Source organism: Hyperolius riggenbachi, chromosome 4 (assembly GCF_040937935.1).
Source record: "Hyperolius riggenbachi isolate aHypRig1 chromosome 4, aHypRig1.pri, whole genome shotgun sequence".
Classification (NCBI taxonomy): domain Eukaryota; kingdom Metazoa; phylum Chordata; class Amphibia; order Anura; family Hyperoliidae; genus Hyperolius; species Hyperolius riggenbachi.
This window is the reverse complement of record NC_090649.1, coordinates 74,053,842-74,074,971: the sequence shown is the minus strand read 5'-3', so window position 1 is coordinate 74,074,971 and position 21,130 is coordinate 74,053,842. Positions and strand designations below refer to the sequence as shown.

The 21,130-nt window shown below is 46.7% G+C and overlaps 1 protein-coding gene across 2 annotated transcripts in view; it reads left to right on the top strand.

Moving 5' to 3' along the window:
- Window positions 1–19,168, top strand: part of HS1BP3 (HCLS1 binding protein 3) — a 180,224-nt gene extending 161,056 nt beyond the window's left edge. For both annotated transcript variants that reach the window (XM_068280210.1, XM_068280209.1), the window contains exon 7: window positions 18,418–19,168. In XM_068280210.1, coding sequence (XP_068136311.1) covers window positions 18,418–18,646 — 229 coding nt within the window. In that variant the 3' untranslated portion in view covers window positions 18,647–19,168. The remainder of the gene's footprint in view (window positions 1–18,417) is intronic.
- The last annotated feature ends 1,962 nt before the right edge of the window (window positions 19,169–21,130 follow it).

Sequence of the window (21,130 nt, the reverse complement as noted above, 5' to 3'; positions counted from 1 at the left end):
CAGTAATATACTTTCTTGACATACATATTAAAAAGAAAGTTCAGTCCCTAAGGTAACTATTTATGTATTTTTTTTTAAAATTGTATATTTATTTATCTTTACCAAAATTTTTGGGGGTAACTATTGGGGAGTGTGGGAGGTAAGGGGTTCATTTTTAATGTTAAAAAATGTAAAAATTAAATTAAAAAAAAAGTGTAGATTTAATTTTACTATTTGGCCACAAGATTTCCTCATGCACAACTTCCGTATGTGTAGTATTTCTATGCAAAGCGGTAGTAATGTGTAGATGTGTAAGTATCGGTTTTGTGAATGGCAGCGGCTGCGGTCATTCACACAGGGACTTAGATCAATGAATGGGAACTGTGTTCCCAAGTATTGATCTCCCGGCTAACGATTAGCAGCGGTAGCGATCACGGGAGCGCATGGAGGGGGGGCGAGTGAGTGGGACGGGATGTAGTAGCTACGTCCTTGCACAGAGATATGGCATTTTGGAGGGACGTAGTTACTTGTCCTGGGGGAGGGGGAAATGGTTAAAGGGATGAGCAGTGGCGTAACTACAATTCATGGGGCTCCCAGTGAAACATTGTTCTCTCATCCCTCTCCCCCGGGGGATGGGGGAGTTGCAGCGCTCCCAGGCAATGGATGCTTTGTGGGAGCGACTGAGCTGCCCTCCATTTCTTGGGGGTACGAGGAGGCCTACACATGGCACCCCTGTTGAGATGCAATGTACTTTGTGTGGGCCGACTCCTGCAGGAATAGCAGGGACGTAGCTTTAGATCCTAAAACATCAAACTCATTCATCTAATCATAGCTCCAGCCGCTGCGTGTGTCGTTATCATGGATGGTGCAGTGCCTGCTGGAAAGCTTTCTATACTCCCTGCTTTATCTCTCTATATAACATGGCATAGAAAACCAGAGGAAGCAAACTGAAATATATATATATATAACACCAACATCTTCTGTAGCGCTGTACATAGTACAAAACAGACAATAGTGGGGAGCATAGATACATGAGAAGTTCAACACATTGTACAATCAGGGCAACCAGCAACACAAGTACAAATACATACAGCTGATGTGTAGTTCCAGACATCACTAATACTGGTACATTTAATAAAATTCAACAGAAACAGGAAACACTAGGTGGTGGTCCCTGTCCTTGCCAGGGTCGGATTTCTGGGAAGGCCACAAAGACCCTGCCTTTCTGCTCTCTCTCTCTCTGCTTCTATGCTGTCTCTCTCTCTCTCTGCCTTTCTGCTCTCTCTCTCTCTCTGCCTTTCTGCTCTCTTTCTCTCTCTGCCTTTCTGCTCTCTCTCTCTCTCTGCCTTTCTGCTCTCTCTCTCTCTCTGCCTTTCTGCTCTCTCTCTCTCTCTGCCTTTCTGCTCTCTCTCTCTCTCTGCCTTTCTGCTCTCTCTCTCTCTCTGCCTTTCAGCTCTCTCTCTCTCTCTCTCTCTCTCTCTCTCTCTGCCTTTCTGCTCTCTCTCTCTCTCTCTGCCTTTCTGCTGTCTCTCTCTCTCTGCCTTTCTGCTCTCTCTCTCTCTCTGCCTTTCTGCTCTCTCTCTCTCTCTGCCTTTCTGCTCTCTCTCTCTCTGCCTTTCTGCTCTCTCTCTGCTTTTCTGCTCTCTCTCTCTCCCTCTGCCTTTCTGCTGTCTCTCCCTTTCTGTGCTCTCTCTCCTCTCCCTATCTTTCTCTATCTGCCGTTCTGCTGTCTCTCTCTTTGCATTTCTGCTGTCTCTCTCTGCGTTTCTGCTGTCTCTCTCTCTCTCTCTCTGCCTTCCTGCTGTCTGTCTGTCTCTCTGCCTTTCTGCGGTCTCTCTCTCTGCCTTTCTGCTCTCTCTCTCTCTCTGTTTGTCTCTCTCTCTCTGCCTTTCTGTGGTCTCTCTCTCTCTCTGCCTTTCTGCTGTCTGTTTGTCTCTCTCTGCCTTTCTGCGGTCTATCTCTCTCTCTCTCTCTGCCTTTCTGCGGTCTCTCTCTCTCTCTGCCTTTCTGCGGTCTCTCTCTCTGCCTTTCTGCGGTCTCTCTCTCTGCCTTTCTGCGGTCTCTCTTTCTCTCTCTCTCTGCCTTTCTGCTGTCTCTCTCTCTCTCTCTCTCTCTGCCTTTCAGCTGTCTCTCTCTCTGCCTTTTTGCTCGCACACTCTCTCTGTCTCTCTGCAGTCTCTCTCTCTCTGCCTTTCTGCTGTCCTCCCCACACTTGGGCACCCTCCTCCTACCTACTGCCCCCCCCCCCCCTCCTGCCCATTATCACCCTCTCCCACCCACTGGTACTCTCCTGCAAAATCTGGAGTGTGGCTTAATGCCATACAAGGGCTATGGCTTAAGTTTCCCTGTCACTACCTAAACTGGGAGGCACCTGTGTCAGAGGCACTCGCAATGTAATCCCTACCATAGCCCTAGTCTAATGTCCCACCATTGCTAAAGTCATGTAAGTTTGGCTCCACCTGTGACCACACACACATCGTGGTTCATGACCACGCCCATTTTTCGTCACTCCCGCCCCTCCATTTTTGCCCCCCTCCTGTAAAATTTGCTGTGGATGCCCATGCGAGGGAGGATGGTGGGGGAGCACAGAGACTGCAGGGGGCTGGAGGAAGTGACTGGAAAGTAAAAATCCTTTTCTCCCTTTGCCTCTCAGGTGTACTTTAAAGAGAAACTGTAGTGAAAATAACATAATGTATAAAATTGCTTATTGTTTCTCAATATTTATTTATAGATTAAGTCAGTGTTTGCCCCATGTAAAATCTTTCCTCTCCCTGATTTACATTGTGAGATTTATAACTGGTGGTGACATCGTTAGTTCTGCCAGGTGATCTGTGTGGAATGTCTGTTAGAGTACTATGCACAGAGGGAGATGCTGCTTATTTAGCAGTTGGAAAAAAGCTCTTATTTCCCTCAATGCAGTGAGGTTCACAGCCAGCAAACTGTCAGGACCGTGAGCATGACATCACTGGGGGGGGGGGTTACCACAATATCAGCCACACAGACATCCCTGATGATGTATTGGAGAAAAGGAATAGATTTCTCGTGGGAAAGGGGGTATCAGCTACTGATTGGGATACAGTTCAATGCTGGGTTACAGTCCCTCTTTAAATATTTACGATGCTTCCGGCAGGTAGCAACAGCATGGTAATATGCGGGCTGATGATAAATAAAGTGTAGTTAGTTACAATAACAGCCGCTCGGCCTTCCCAGATCACTGAGAGACACTGAGGGAGACATGACTCACCAGGGCCGCTGTTACTGCATGTTTTACTTAGCTGTAATTATTTCATATAATCTAATTCGCTTCTCTGGATCCCTGGCCTGTGTCTTCTTGAATAATGTTACGCTCAGGTGCTTATCCAGCCTTATACAGTAATGCAGTGCAACTGTTGTGCAATGCAGAATTCATTAACCAGAGTTTTGTATATTTCCTGTGGAGAAGGTACACTTAGCACTTGTCATATACATCCTGATTATCTGGAAACAAGGCTTGGACACATTTCAAGTAATGCTAGGTACACACAATGCAATTTTCTGACAAATTTACTGTCAGATCAATTATATCCAACATGTCCAATCTGATTTCCAATTGATTTTCAGATCAATTTTCTGATTTCCAATTGATTTTCAGATCAATTTTCCGTTCACTTCTACACACTTTGGTGTCTCTCACAAGGTGCACCACTGGTATATGGAGGCTGCCATATTTATTTCCTTTTTAACAATACCAGCAACTCTGCTGATCTCTTTGGCTGCAGTAGTGTCTGAATCCCACACCTGAAACAAACGTGACTAATCCAGTCAGACTTCAGTCAGAAACACCTGATCTGCATGCTTGTTCAGGGTCTATGGCTAAAAGTATTAGAGGCAGAGGATCAGGAAGACAGCCAGGCCAATGGCATTGTTTAAAAAGAAACAAATATGGCAGCTTCCATATCTCTCTCACTTCAGGTTACCTTTAAACAATACTGGTTTTTTTTGGCATCTTTCAAATTTCCTTGGTTGCAGTAGAGTGTGAATCACACACCTGGAACAAGCATGTGGTTAATTTAGTCAGACTTAGATTTTTGTCGGAAACATCTGATCTGCATGCTTGTTCATGGTCTGTGGTTAAAGGATCCCCGAGGTGACATGTGACATGATGAGATAGACATGTGTATGTACAGTGCCAAGCACACAAATAACTAGGCTGTGTTCCTTTTTTTTTCCTTTCCCTGCCTGAAAGAGTTAAATATCAGGTATGTAAGTGGCTGACTCAGTCCTGACTCAGACAGGAAGTGACTACAGTGTGACCCTAACTGATAAGAAATTCCAACTATAAAACACTTTCCTAGCAGAAAATGGCTTCTGAGAGCAAGAAAGAGAAAAAGGGGAATTTCTTATCAGTGAGGTCACACTGTAGTCACTTCCTGTCTGAGTCAGGACTGAGTCAGCTACTTACATACCTGATATTTAACTCTATCAGGCAGAGAAAGAAAAAAAGGAACACAGCATAGTTATGTGTGTGCTAGGCACTGTACATACACATGTCTATCTCATAATGTCACATGTCACTTCGGGTATCCTTTAAAAGTATTAAAGGCAGAGGGATCAGTAAGACAGCCAGGCAATATGCATTCTTTAAAAGTTAATATGTCAGCCTTCAGATCCCTCTCACTTCAGTTGTCCTTTAAAGCAGATCTGAACTCAGAACTTCCCTTCTGCTCTAAAAGATAAGCACCATAATAACATTTAAAATAAAAAATACTTTGTTACAGCTGATAGAAATTCTGTAATACATCTGCAGTGTGTCTACTTTCTGCTTTCATGGAAACAGACATAGGGTTAGCATCCCGTATTTACAAATTAGCTGCTCTACCAAGGCAGTCAGATGACACAGGGAGAGATCAAATTACAACTTGTGATTAGTCACAGATGAGGGGGAATTAGACAGGCTAAACTCTCTAAATACATACAGGGTGCATTTCTCTCTGTTTTCCTTCTGCCCTGTGCAAGAGTTCAGGTCCAGTTTAAAGAGGAACTCCATTTTTTTTTTAATGTATTAAAAAAAAGTGCTAAATTTTTACAATAATTATGTATAGATGATTTAGTCAGTGTTTGCCCATTGTAAAATCTTTCCTGTCACTGATTTACATTCTGACATTTATCACATGGTGACATTTTTAGTGATGTCAGTGGAAGGAGATGCTGCTTGCTTTTTTGGCAGCTGAAAACAGCTGTTATTTCCCACAATGCAACAAGGCTCACACAGTGTGATACCAGCACTATGGTCCTGACATCACACTGTGGGAGGGGTTTCACCACAATATCAGCCATACAGAGCCCCTGATGATCCGTTTGAGAAAAGGAAAAGATTTCTCATGGGAAAGGGGGTATCAGCTGATTAGGAAGAAGTTCAATCCTTGGTTACGTTTTCTCTTTAATGTCAGCCACCCATTTGTATGTCCTATTGGGGATTTTCCTGTATGAAGCTCTGGACTCAGTAGCTACAGGGAAAATCACAAAGGAAGAGGCTGAGCTACCTGTCAGAGCTACAATAGTGCAGAAACCGAGGTACCCCTTCTTGCATTACAGAGGGCTCTCTTCTGCAGAGGTTGGGACGCGTTGCATCATTGTTCTTTCATATATCCATAGAACCTTCCTTTCAGCTGTGATGCACACTATGTTTAGTAACTTGTGTGATTTATGTCTAGATCAGTATTTAGTTATGGCAATAAAGTCAGAACCAGCTCTGAACTCCAGCGCAGCCTCCCAGGCGCGTTCCAGAACTGTCCCCGTTAAGTACATACTTGTCACCGTTCCAGCTCAGACTTCTTGGACATAAACGGAATCGGCTAAGTGAACATTGTGTATTTGTACAAACTGTTATTCTGAAAAAAAGGAGAAGTCAGATCCTAAATCCTCTGTGATCTGGACAGGCTTGTGGTCGCAAAACGTGTTCTTGTAAACGTTTATGAGCGCCTTGATGTCGGTGCCATACGGAGAGGAAAGTTTTAATGAGATCGGCTTAGCTGGGATGGAAGAAGAACCTGATCTAATGAGGTTCCTGATCCTCGCCAGGTTCTGCCGTGACTCCACTCTCTGTTATACCGTGCTGGGTCTCTCGGAGGTGAATTTATGAGGTGTGGATGAATCATAAACATTCTATAAAGTCCTGAGGTCACGTCTTGCACATGTGATATACTTTGCCTGATTCCTTATTCATTTGACTGAGATAAGCTGGTCATCTGCTTTTTTAGCGAGACCAGCATTTTTATTGGAATAAACCTGAAACAAAATGAAGCCAGTTTCCTTTCTTGTCTGCTTTTCCATACATAACACTGATGCAGTGATAAAGACCCCTGAGACTGTGCACACCGTTATCTGGATGTGAACCCATATATCCCGGGCTGTTGTAAAAGCTAATAGGGAGCAGTTACCTTTTGTCAAACAAAAAAACAAAAGAAATCGGCTTTTTTCCATGCATCAACATGCAGAGACTTAAAGTGTACCAGAGATCAAAAATAATAAAAGTTTTATACATACCGTGTTTCCCCTAAAGTAATACATCCCCTGAGAATAAGGCCTAGCAAGTATTCCTAGCATGCTTGAAATATAAGTCCTCCCCCCAAATGTAAGCCCTAGCAGCAGTCCACATGACACAAGCAAGTCACGCTTAACCTCCCTGGCGGTAAGCCCGAGCTGAGCTCGGGCTATGCCGCGCAGGGGGAGATCTCAGCCCCTGGTGGGGGCGATTTGTGTCCTGTAAATTGCTGTGCGCGCAGCCAGCACTTTGCTAGCCTTGCGCACAGCTTGATCGCCGCCGCTCTGCGGCGATCGGCCGCACGCAGCGGCTGAAGAGGGCCCCCCCCGCCAGAGCCCTGCGCTGCCCGGATCAATGAGTTCCGGGCAGCGCTATGGGCTGGATCGGGTCTGCCTGACGTCAGGACGTCGGCTGACGTCCATGACGTCATCCCGATCGTCGCCATGGCGACAGGAGAAGCCAAACAGGGGAACGCGTTATATACGCGTTCCCCTGTTTGCTATAGATGCCGGCGACGATCGGACTAGAGGGCCACATGCGCCCTCTAGTGGTGTTTCATGTAGCTACCACTCTGGTAGCTTTACATGAAACAAAAAAAAATTTTTTTTTAAAAAAAGGATTTTTTTAATTAGGAAAAAAAAATTAACCGCCAAGGAGGTTAATACAAAGCCTGGATACAGGAGAGCAACAGCATAATGTGAGTTCTACAGTCCTGTATATGTGTCAGGTAATTTGTGTTTTTGTTGGAGCCATCCCTCCTGAGCATCCTAAGCATCAGCAGCACTTCACCTCTTCCCAGGACACACAGCTTATCCTATCAAACCTCTGGGAAGCCTGACAGAGTTCTCTGTCTGCAAGAAATAAACTCTTACCCACATGATCAGCAGAATCAATTTCTTGTAAGTGAGAGCCAATATCTGCAAACCACAAGCTCTGTGCATGCTGCTTGTGTTTCAGCATGGCATGCAGTATATACATTTTGTATAGGAAAAACTACCAGTGTTTCCCCCCAAAACAAGACAACCTCTGAAAATAAGCCCTAGCACATCCTTTGGAGCCAAAATTAATATAAGACAGTGTCTTATTTTCGGGGAAACACGGTACCTGAAGCTTCCTCCAGCCCCATGTGCACGGATCACTCACACGGCGCTGTTCTCTGCTGTATGCAGCTCCGGTACCGAGGACAGCGACGTGGAAGCAATCCCTGCACATGGGGCTGGAGGAAGCCCCAGGTATGTATAAATCTTTTATTATTTTTGATTTCTGGTTTACCTTTAAAGAAAATATCAGGCAAACCTAAAGAAAAAAATCAGATTTGCTTACCTGTTGGCCAATGCGACCCTCGCCACAGCTCCGCCTCCATAGCAGCCACCGACCACTGCGTAAGTGCGCAACCGCACCGAGCGCGATGTAGAACACACCGAGCCACAGGAGCGCTGGCGCATGCGCAGTGGACGCCGACCTGCCCGGGTCGGTGGCTGTTATGGAGGGGACTCCGAGCAGCTTGGAGCGGCGCTGTGGCGAGGGGCTTCCCTGGACTGGAGGAAGCCCCAGGTAAGTATATCTGATTTTTTTTTTGTTTGCCTGATACTTTCTTTAAAGCAAACCTGAAGTGAAAATCAGATTATTGTTCTGTATAATGAATTGTATGTGTAGTACAACTAAGAACTAGAACACAAGCAGCAAAGAAAGTTCAGATTTATTACCTGGGACTTATTCCAGCCCCTTGCAGTATCTGAGGTCCCTCTGTGCCCTGCCAGTCCCATCAGTTGTATTGCTGCCCCCCCCCCCTCCCCCATGCACTGTCCCGGGCACACACACATTCTTTATCGCACTTCCGTGGCCAGATGCGCACAGGCACGGAGCTAGGGGGGGTCGGGGTAGGACAAGTGCCCCGGGGCGCCGGGTCCCCAAGGGTGCCCAGCTGAGCTTCGGGTTTTTTTTTTTTGTTTTTTTTGCGGGGCTGAGGGGAGCAGCGCAGAGAAGAGAGAGAGCTGTGGGGAAGGGGGGCCATCTCCCCCCTCCTTCCCTCACCTTAGGTGCTCTCTCTCTCCCTCGCTGTCCCCTCCAATGTCTGTCCGGTGGCTGGCAGCGGCGGGCGGAACTCACCTCCGTCACGCTCCAGCGCCGCGTCGGAACACCGGCCGGAAGTTCGGGTGCGCAGCCGCTGCTCTGGTCTGGATCAGACCAGAGTAGCGGCAGATCCATCCGGCGCTGCGATGAGACGGAGGTAAGTTCCGCCCGCCGCTGCCAGCCACCGGACAGACATTGGAGGGGACAGCGAGGGAGAGAGAGCAGCTCTTCCTCTTCTCTGCGCTGCTCCTCTCCTGCTGGGGAGGGGGACACCTGGCTACCTTCCTACTCTGGGCACCTATACCTCTGGCTATCTACTCTGGGCACATATACCCCTGGCTACCTACTCTGGGCACATATACCCCTGGCGACCTACTCTGGGCACATATACCCCTGGCTACCTACTCTGGGCACATATACCCCTAACTACATATACTGGGCATATACCCCTGGCTACCTACTCTGGGCACATATACCCCTGGCTACCTACTCTGGGCACATATACCCCTAACTACATATACTGGGCATATACCCCTGGCTACCTACTCTGGGCACATATACCCCTGCCTACATATAATGGGCACATATACCCCTAACTACATATACTGGGCATATACCCCTGGCTACCTACTCTGGGCACATATACCCCTGGCTACCTACTCTGGGCACATATACCTCTGCCTACATATATTGGGCACATATACCCCTAACTACATATACTGGGCATATACCCCTAACTACATATACTGGGCACCTATACCCCTGGCTACCTACCCTGGGCACCTATACCCCTGGCTACCTACTCTGGGCACCTATACCCCTGGCTACCTACTCTGGGCACCTATACCCCTGGCTACCTACTCTGGGCACCTATACCCCTGGCTACCTACTCTGGGCACATATACCCCTGGCTACCTACTCTGGGCACATATACCCCTGGCTACCTACTCTGGGCACATATACCCCTGCCTACATATACTGGGCATATATACCCCTGGCTACATATACTGGGCATATATACCCCTGGCTACATATACTGGGCATATATACCCCCTGGCTACATGGACTGGGCATATATACCCCCTGGCTACATATACTGGGCATATATACCCCCTGGCTACGTGGACTGGGCATATATACCCCCTGGCTACTTATACTGGGCATATATACCCCTGGCTACATATACTGGGCATATATACCCCTGGCTACATATACTGGGCATATATACCCCCTGGCTACGTGGACTGGGCATATATACCCCCTGGCTACATATACTGGGCATATATACCCCTGGCTACATATACTGGGCATATATACCCCCTGGCTACTTCTACTGGGCATATATACCCCTGGCTACATATACTGGGCATATATACCCCTGGCTACATATACTGGGCATATATACCCCCTGGCTACTTGGACTGGGCATATATACCCCCTGGCTACATATACTGGGCATATATACCCCTGGCTACATATACTGGGCATATATACCCCTGGCTACATATACTGGGCATATATACCCCCTGGCTACATATACTTGGCATATATACCCCTGGCTACATATACTGGGCATATATACCCCTGCCTATATATACTGGGCATATATACCCCCTGCCTACATATATTGGGCATATATATACCCCTGGCTACATATACTGGGCATATATACCCCTGGCTACATATACTGGGCACATATACGCCTGACTATATATACTGGGCACATATTATTCTCCTGGCTACATATACTGGGCATATATACCACTGGCTACATATACTGGGCACATATACCTCTGGCTACATATACTGGGCACACATACCCCTGCCTACATATACTGGGCACATATACCCCTGGATAACTGTTCTGTGGACATCTCTACCCCTGGCAACCTGTTCTGGGGACATCTATACCGCTGGCCACCTATTCTGGGGACATCTATACTGCTGGCCACCTATTCTGGGGACAACTATAGACCTGGGGCTACCTATTTTTGGGGAACCACGTCAGATTAAGTGTATTTTGGAGAACTGCTGCCAGGTGAGAGGTGTCTACCATATTAAGGGGGCATTCTACCTATTTATGTGAAATGCTGTCTATTTATGTGACTCATGACTGCTGAATTTGTCTTTTTGGGGGCCTCATGGTTACTGAATTTGTCTTGTTGGGGGCCTCATGATTTGTTGGGGGCCTCAAGATCGCTGAATTTGTCTTGTTGGGGGCCTCATGATTGCTGAATTTGTCTTGTTGGGGGCCTCATGATTGCTAAATTTGTCTTGTTAGGGGCCTCATGATTGCTGAGTTGGTTATGTTGCGGGCCTCATGATTGCTGAATTTGTCTTGATGGGGGGGGCTCATGATTGCTGAATTTGTCTTGGAACATGCTGGAAGGTACATACTGAGGGAGGGTGGGTGAGCGTGAGCCTGCTAACCTCCATATACATTTGGCTTCACCCATAACCACGCCCACATTTATTATGTGACCACGCCCCTTCTTGGCGCGGCGCGCTGTGCGCGCCGCAACCTTGACTTTGGGGGGGCGCATTAATAGTCTTTGTCCCCGGGCGCTGAAAATCCTAACTACGCCTCTGGATGCGCAGCTCGTAAAAGTTGCAATTGCATATACACCGACTGCTCCCAGCAATGGAAGCGTGATCAAGGAGCAACACTGCCAGGGCCGAACATGTGCAGTAGTGTGAGCCAGTCACAGATTTTACCTGGGGTGACAGCGACACAACCGAGGGGGACGGAAGGACACTGAGGGACCTCAGATACTTCTGGGGGCTGGAAGAAGCCCCAAGTCAGTACTTCTTTTTCTCTCACTTAACATTTCCTTAAAGGACAAACGGGGTGACGTGTGACATGACACAAATAACTATGCTATATTTATTTTTCCCAGGAACGTCCTCGGACAGCACCCATGAGACTTGTCTCCTTCCCCACTTCAAATGGACAGGAAGCTAAAAATACCACAGACATTTGCATATTCATTAGGCAGGCATATATAAATAGGGAACTCACAGTAAATCGTCAGTTGTTTTCTGTCCACCACACAGGACGCTACAGGGGAGCTGAAGCCAACCATGTCTGTAAGGCAGGAGCTGCTGCACGACTCAGGCCGAGTATCGCGGGTCAGGGACCCGGCGTGCGCCGGAGCTGCGGCCGAATAGTTTCCCCCATCGGATTTCGCGCGCACAGGCGCGTCTGACGCACTTCCGGCGGAAGAAGAGGCCGATCATGTGATCGCGCCAGCCGGATAACGTCACTCAGTCACCGCGGGTAAGCCTATCCAGCGTTCAGAGGGCAGTGAGCCGCGTTGCATCCCAGAGCCCGGCGGTGAGGGAGCGGTTCGCTTGCCCATAAGGTAAGGAGGAACTATAGGTACAGCAGCAGTTGTACGGGGGGTTCATATTTTGGAAGCACACTCTGTCAGGGGGGGCGCGGCTTACCTTGGCGTGGCATAATTGGGCGGCTTATTTAAAGCTCAGTTCCTGGTCAGAATCCATTCCCTGACCATGGAAACTGCCGCTGGATCCTCCTCCACCAGATCTGTGGAGCCTGGCTCAGAAGCCTCTCTGGTTGGTGTCATCTGCTGACTCCTTTTTCAGATATGTATAAATAGTTTTTTTTTTTTATATAAGAGGCTGGTTAGTTACACTCTCTCTTTGTCTCTTTTATAGCCTAATGCTCCTAAAACGGATAAAGACAAATCTGATCCAACTGACAAGGCTGATAAGAGTGACAAGGGAAAACAGGCTCAGAAGTCTGATCATAAAAGATGTGCCATCTGTGCCGTGAAAATATCCTCTTCTTCATCTAGATCATTATGCCAAACATGTATTGACAAAGTTATGAAGAAAGAATCACCCGTGGTGTTTAAAGTGACTCCGAGCTCAACAAAAAAATGAAAGTTGTACTCACCTGGGGCTTTCTCCAGCCCAGTGCTGGTCGGGAGGTCCCACGCCGGCGTCCTGGCTCCTCTCCTTCTCCCCGCTCCGGAATGGCTGACAGGCCGCAGCCCGGGCGACACTCTCCCGAGTGTCGGGCTGCTCCTTCCGCATATGACGCGGATTACGTCACACGTCGGCCGCCTCGCGTCATTACGGCGGCCGGCGTGAAAGTACTGCGCATGCGCGCTTTAATCGCGCATGCGCAGTACTTTCACGCCGGCCGCCGTGATGACGCGAGGCGGCCGGCGTGTGACGTAATCCGCGTCATATGCAGAAGGAGCAGCCCGACACTCGGGAGAGTGTCGCCCGGGCTGCGGCCTGTCAGCCATTCCGGAGCGGGGAGAAGGAGAGGAGCCAGGACGCCGGCGTGGGACCTCCCGACCAGCACTGGGCTGGAGAAAGCCCCTGGTGAGTACAACTTTTATTTTTTAGATGAGCTCGGAGTCCCTTTAAAGATTTGATGGGATGGATGCGTTCTGAAATGGCTACTGCCATTAAAGCTATTAAGGAGGCAAACATTCCAGCTGCTGGGACTGTTCCTATTCCTTCTCCTATGGTGCCTCCATCTCATCCTTCTACATCTAGTAGTGATGTCATGGTTACACCTCAACCTCCCCCAGGGCAGGACTCTGCCGTAAATTTACAAAAAAGAAAGAGGGGTGAAGATTCAGGGGACTCAGAATTATCTGAGGGAGAGGTGGATATATCGTCTCTTGAGGAAATTCCTTCAGGAGAGGAGTTAGACACTGATAAGCCTCATAAATTTGCCTTTGCAACTGATGCCTTAAAGTTATTTCTTAAAGCTATGCGTGATACCATGGGTATTAAGACTGAGGAAAAGACTCTATCACCCCTCGATCATATGTATGAGAGTTTATCTGATCCTGAGGTTTTCATTCCAGTACATAGTTCTCTGAAGAATATGATTAAACGGGAATGGGATAACCCAGAGAGGAGAGCATTCTGGCCCAAGTCTCTTGCCAATAAATATCCGTTTGACCCTAATGACCAGAAATTCTGGGGGCCGTCACCTAAATTAGATCCCGCTCTTTCTAAGGTCTCTAGAAAATCTGATCTCCAGTTTGAGGACTTTGGAAATTTAAAAGACCCCATTGATAAGAAAATGGATAATCTGTTAAGAAGAGCATGGGAGTCTTCATCACTAACATTTAAACCAGCTGTCGCATCTACAGCCGCAGCCAGATCTTTAAAACTTTGGTTGTCTCATACACAATCCCAGATAGCTTCAGGGGTACCCAGAGAAGAGATACTAAAGGACTTTGATAACTTATTTCACGCTGCTAATTATCTTTCAGATGCAGCAGATGACACGGTCCGTTTATCTGCCAGGACCACGGCCTTGGTGAACTCTACCAGAAGAGGTATATGGGTAAAAACATGGCAAGGGGACACCTCCTCAAAATCTAAACTGTGCGGAATACCTTGTGAGGGGGAATTATTATTTGGTTCCAAATTAGATGAAACGCTAGAAAGGTCCTCAGACAATAAAAAGAACTTTCCCATAAAAAGAAAGAACTTTCGTTTCAAACGTTCCTTTCGAGACCCAAAACAGAGCGAACAGGGGTCCAAAAGCTATCCTAAAAGAAGATGGGGGCAGAACAAACCACAGCGGCCAAGACCAAATGTGTCCTTTCCTCTCCCATCCCAGGGATCTAAACAATGACATCAGGCTCCCAGTGGGAGGAAGAGTAGCGCACTTTTACGAAAACTGGGAAAGTCACTTTCAGAACAAATGGTTATTAAATATAATCCTCGAAGGTTACAAGATAGAGTTTGCCACAGCTCCTCCAGTACAATTTTTTCTTACACAGACCCCATCAGATCAGCATCTAAGCTTAGCCTTACAAAGAGAAATTGCTGTCCTTCTGGAAAAGAGGGTAATTCGTCAGGTCCCAAAATGTCAACAGTTTCAGGGGTACTATTCTCCAGTATTCCTAGTAAAAAAACCTCAGGGGGAGTACAGGTTCATCTTAAACCTAAAGGGATTAAACAGGTCAATAAGATATCGAAAATTTCGAATAGACAATATACGCAATGTGGTCAATCTGCTACAGAGTCAGTGTTACATGGCTTCTATGGACCTCAAGGACGCCTATCTCCACCTGCCTATCCATGTCAGATCCCAGCAATACCTGCGATTCGCCATAAGACTACAGGGAGAGGTAAGGCACTTCCAGTTTTCAGCTTTACCCTTTGGTATATCTTCTGCACCCTGGCTGTTCACTAAAGTATTGTCCGAGGTTCTAGCAGTACTCAGGTTAGAGTCAGTTCAGATCATAGCCTATCTGGATGATCTTCTTATTTGGGGGCAATCCTATGAGACCGTTGAGACACAGATAAACTTCTGTCTCGATTTTCTGCAGTCCTTAGGCTGGCTTATTAATTGGTCTAAATCCTCTCTAGTTCCTACTCAGACTATGGAATTTTTGGGGTTTACTATAGCCTCCATTGACAGTGTTGTGTTTCTTCCTGAAAGGAAAATATGTGCAATTCTAAAATCTGTTCTTTCTTTCCAGGGCAAGATTTCAATATCATTGAGAAACGCCATGGCTTTACTGGGTCTTCTAACTTCATCATTCCCAGCAGTTCAATGGGGTCAGCTACACTCCAGGACATTACAACTATGGATTTTAAGAAGTTGGAACAGGAGTATAAGAGACTTAGACAGGAGAATCTTAATTCCCCAGTTCATAAAGGACTCACTGAATTGGTGGTTGATCCCTTCACAGTTGACGAACGGACGTCTTTGGAGCTATCCCTCAGAGACAGTCATAACAACAGATGCAAGCGCCTGGGGTTGGGGAGCCCATCTGGGTACAATACCAGTACAGGGATCTTGGCCCAGAGCGTCGAGGCAAAGATCTTCAAACAACAGAGAGCTGGCAGCAGTTTGGCAAGCGTTGACACACTTCGATTCCCAAATCAGGGGCACTCACGTCACGATAAGAACGGACAACAACACAGTGGTGGCCTATCTGAACAGACAGGGAGGAACAAGGAGTCATTCTCTATGGTACCTGTCATGCAAGATACTACAGTGGGCAGAAGGACACCTGAAATCCTTGAGAGCAGTCCATCTAAAGGGAACCCTGAATTGTTTAGCCGATTTTCTGAGCAGATCACCACTTCATCAGGACGAGTGGTCTCTGAACGAAGTTGTGTTTCAGGGCCTGGTACACCTCTGGGGCAGACCCGACATGGACTTGTTTGCTCGAAAGAACAACACAAAGTGCCAGATGTTTTGCTCACTATGCCCCCAGGACAATCCTTGCTCAGTGGACGCATTCTCGATAACGTGGAATTCAGGTCTGATGTATGCCTATCCTCCTCTTTCCTTAATTCCTCGAGTTCTGAACAAATTACAGAAAGACCGAGCTCGGATGATCATGATAGTGCCATACTGGCCCAAAAGACCATGGTTTACACTACTGAAGAATTTAGCTACAGTCGATCATGTAATGCTGCCAGATCGTCCAGACCTGCTGTCCCAGGGTCCAGTTTTTCATCCAGATCTGAGGCTCCTTCAGCTTTCAGCTTGGAGCCTGAGTGGAGAAGTTTAAAGCAGAAGGGTTTCTCTAACGGACTTTCAGAGACGTTAATCCAGAGCAGAAAAAAGGTTACCAGGAACATTTATCAAAAGACTTGGAATGTGTATAAAGGATGGTGTGAACAAAATTCCAGAGACTGTTCTTTATCCCTTTCAGTACTAGAATTCCTACAGGAGGGTTATCAGAAAGGCCTCAGCACCAGCACACTGAAGGTTCAGACAGCAGCTATTAGTGTTTTTCTGGAGAGACGTTTGGCTGAAGAAGAATTCTTCATACGATTCTTTCAGGCACTTAAAAGAATCAGGCCACTGGTTCAGTCAAGAATGCCATCCTGGGACCTAAACACCGTACTACAGGCCTTATGTAACAGCCCCTTTGAACCTCTGGAGGAGATCTCAGATAAATGTTTAACCATCAAGACGGCTTTTCTTGTAGCAATTACGTCGGCCAGGAGAGTTTGTGAATTACAGGCCCTGTCCATGAGAGAACCTTATTGCATTATCTCTGGAGATCGTATCACATTACGGTTGGACACCTCTTTCCTCCCTAAAGTTGTTTCTAAGTTTCATCGTTCTCAAGAAATATTCTTACCTTCTTTCTGTAACAACCCGACCAATGAAAAGGAGAAGAAACTTCACTGTCTGGATGTAAGAAGGACGGTTTTAGGCTACTTAGATCGTTCCAAACAATGGAGGAAATCGGATGCCTTGTTTGTTCTCTTCGGAGGAAGATTCAAAGGCAAACAAGCATCAAAGTCGACTATAGCCAGATGGATAAGGCAGACCATTGCGTTGGCTTATTCCCAACAAGGAAAGTTATTACCATCATCCATAAAGGCTCATTCAACTAGAGCGGTGTCAGCCTCTTGGGCAGAGAAGGCGGGAGTCTCCATCGAACAGATCTGTAGAGCGGCCACATGGTCCAGCCAAAATACGTTTGTCAGACATTACAGATTAGACATTGCAGCTAGTTCAGACCTGTCATTCGGCAGGAAAGTGTTGCAGGCAGTTGTCCCCCCCTAATTAACTTATCTTGTTTTTCGTCTCATGGGTGCTGTCCGAGGACGTTCCTGGGAAAGACTATAGTTACTTACGGTAATGTCTTTTCCGGAAGTCCGAAGGACAGCACCCTTGCGACCCACCCTTACTAATAAATACATTTGAAGCAGAACTATGTGTGGTGTGGTCTTTTTTATTACTGACGATTTACTGTGAGTTCCCTATTTATATATGCCTGCCTAATGAATATGCAAATGTCTGTGGTATTTTTAGCTTCCTGTCCATTTGAAGTGGGGAAGGAGACAAGTCTCATGGGTGCTGTCCTTCGGACTTCCGGAAAAGACATTACCGTAAGTAACTATAGTCTTTTCTTTCTCTGTATGAAAAAGTTAAAAATCAGGTATGCAAGTGACAATATCTGCCCGGGTCAGGACCGGATCAGACTATAGTGTAACCCTGTATGGCCTTTTGACCAGGGCTCTCTTCCCCTTTTGTCTCACAATGCTGTGTAATGGGTGTACATGCCTCCCACCCCTGTGTAAAATATGTAGTTAATTTATCCACTGCATTAGCTGTTATACCCTCTTGTCTTGCATCAACTGTTGTATTGTATATTTTGTATTGTTAAACCCTGCATGCTATTGTACAGTGCCACGGAAGATGCCGGCGCTATATAAATCAACAACAATAATAATAATAATAACCCTAACTGATAAGGAATTACAGCCATAAAACCGTTTCCTGGCAGAAAATGGCTTCTAAGAGCAGGAAAAATATAAAAATGGCCAATAGTTCATAGATTTTAGCTCTGGCATACTTCAATGCATGTGTCATTGAGCAGAGACAATAAAATGGTAAAAAATAAAAAAGCAGATTTAAAAATAAAATACATATCTAAAAAAGTCATTTCAGGAGAAGAAGGGTAGATACAATTGCTTATTTCATCAGTTCATTTTCACCTCCACCTCGGGTGTCCTTTAAAGTGGTTGTCAGTAATGGCACCAATCATTTTCCTCCGCTTCCAGAGAATGAGATTTACCAACACCTGTGCAAAGAAAACTAGACATAACTGGTGCAAAGATGGAGCAGATGTCCAGATCAAGGATTAGCAAGGGACTGAGCAACTACTCCACATTCTGCACCTGTTATGTACCAGTGTTGCTGCAAATCTGACATTTTAGCAGCAAGGTAAGCCAGATGTAAAGCTATTATATTGTCATAGTTATAAGGGGATTGGATACACTTGTAGACTCCGTTCACATTTGCTGATGCAATGTATTTACACTGCTATTTTTCTTTCACTCTCCCTTGTTTTTCATTGACACAGGGTTGAGAAAGACTTGGAGAACCTCTTGAACCTCGGTGTGAAGTCGAAGAGCAAGCCAAAGCCAAAAGTGCCTGCTAAGCCCAGCTTTCTAAAGGAGACCAAGACTCCAGACAGCAAGCCGTCACAGGTGGACCCCGCTCCCAACGTGCAGGCCATGGACGAGTCAGACATCCTCCGCTACATTAAAGAGAACGAATCTACAGACAGTGACTCACTCAGTCTGTTTTGAAGCAATGATGCTGAGATCGATCTTTGAAGTGTCCTTCATCCCTGCTGTGTAAACGGCTGGGCCTTCTGAGCTACCTCCCATAATCATTACTAAAGGAGGCAGAAGTTTAATAAACAGCAACTGCACTTGGAATGTGAAGATGCCCCGAAGCCACAGTGAGCAGTAGGAATAGTTACTAAAAGTCCCAGAATGCTTTGGACATCCTCCTCATTCCCTGGGAGCTGTCATGGGAAAGCATCTTAGATGCCTCCTATGAAGTTGGTATCTGCGGTTGTTCTGGATTGGGCAGACTCTGCACTGTTACAAGTGGCAGAGCGTTTGGGGTACAGGGTCAATGGCTGTTTATTCATATCCTGAACTGATCTGTCCTAATCAAATCACACGGTTGCTTTAAAAGTCCAGAATGCTGTTCTGTGTGACTAGAAAGAACATATCTAGTTAAAGGGTAACCCCGCCTTTGTACGCCATTTTGATTAAGTTGCCATTTTTAAACCACAGTATTAAAATAATCATCTTTGTAAATGGCTGTGATTATCTGTTTTGGACCAATCATGTGACTCTGTTGAGGGTCATTGTATGCAGCTTGGGATTGGGCCAATCAACTACACTTCTTGTCAGTTTTAATTGGCCCAGTTTCAAGCAGCTTACTATTTGCATTACATTTTATGCAAGTCGTAATTCTTAGCATTTCATTAAATATGTGTTGTGTACCCACAGGGCCAGCTCTAGTGACAGTGGGGCCCGGGAGCAAAATTTCTGGGGGGGGGGGGGGGTATTCAGAAGGCGGCATTAAAGTAGGGTCCCGTTTAATTCTGGCAAATCCCCCTTACGGACCCAAGTCAACTGTTGGGGGGGGGGGGCTTGTCTCCCTCAAACAATATAGTAATCCCTGGGCCCCTGCGGGCAGCATGGCAACTCACCTGTCTGGGCGGATGCACTCCCATCTCCATTCTGGCTGGGGCGCCTATCCTTCACGATCAGGCGCAACATGCCACCGGGCAGGTCACTGAGAAGACGGTCTATCAGGTATGAAGATAGGAGTGCACAAAGTAATGGAGGAGCTTGCCAGCCTGGACAGGCGAGTCCCAATACTGCCAAAAACTGTGCAAGAGCAAATAACTATGCAGTTTGGGGGGGGGGGGGGGGCTTGGGAGGCTCAGGGGCCCTGGGTTATCCCTAAGGAAGCATCAGCCCTGTGTGTACCAGAGTCTTAGTAAAGCTGCTCACAAGAGTGGCCTTACAGCACCGACTGCTTTTACAAATGGAGCTCTGCTGAGATCTTGAGTCCTCAGTGCTGAGGTCACGTGATGACATAACCAGTTGTGGGAGGGAGCATGGCCAGTGTGGGGAGGGGGAGTGGCTGACCTGAGCAGGAGGGGCCTGGCTCTGCGTCCAGCCAAGAAGTCCAGACAGAACCTCCCAGAGTCCTCTTTGTGTGGCAAGAGACTGCAGTGCCATTGGCAGAGCTGAGGTGGGAATGGATTGATTTCGGCCAAAAAATGGATCGCTCATGAATTGTTTGTGGCATAGATTTCTTGCAGATTCAGTCAAATAATCAAATCGATTAGCTATGGAAAATTTTGACCAGTGTATGGCCGCCTTTAGAGACGTTTCTAAGGTTGCCTTGATGGATTAAAGGGCATGATTTGCAAGGCTTTTGCTTTTAGAAGAAGGATTGTGCACTTGTTATGGACTAGGTGCTATAAGGCCTAGTTCCCATTATAAATCACCAGCGCTATCACAAGCCCTGAACGATTTATAGAGTGATTTTGTGAAAACGCTTTCTTGGTGATTTTTTGCTTAGAAAAGCGCTTTTCTAAGCGCTTTTGTGGAGCAATGATTTTTTTCACTTCCTGACCTCAGTCAGGAAGTGAACTCTTCGAACTCTAGACTGCTGGGGGGCCGGTACATATATAAAATGATGTTGAAAAACATTACATTGAATCTAGGTATTGGTTCCCTGCCAAGCATGCCCGGAGGAGAACTCCCAGCACCAGCCATTCAGTCATACTGCACCTGAAGTACGTCTTTGTGCACCATACCGTGAATTACTTTCTACGGCAAGCTAGCGAATTACTTTCTACGGTAGGTGGATGGGTGGTGCCAACACTGCTATTCTATATGCGGACCACTGTTTTTTAAAGGTGCAGTGGACCACATCTATTAGTTATACATTTTGTGTTTGGGGGCCAGAGAAAAAGCCCCGGGGGGGGGGGGGGGGCGCATACGGCGGGTGGGCGAAGTAGGGTTAATCTTACCCATCAGACGTCTTCTTTGATCCGTCCGACGGTGCCTCACACGATGCGTTCCAAGCGCGTCATGTGACTACAAACACTTCCTCCTTCAACACGGAAGGAGGAAGTGTTTGTAGTCACGTGACATGCTTGGACCGCATCGTGGGAGGCACCCTGGGATGGATGAAAGAAGACGTCTGATAGGTAATATTAACCCTCCCTCGCCCACTCACATGTTGGATTATTGTGG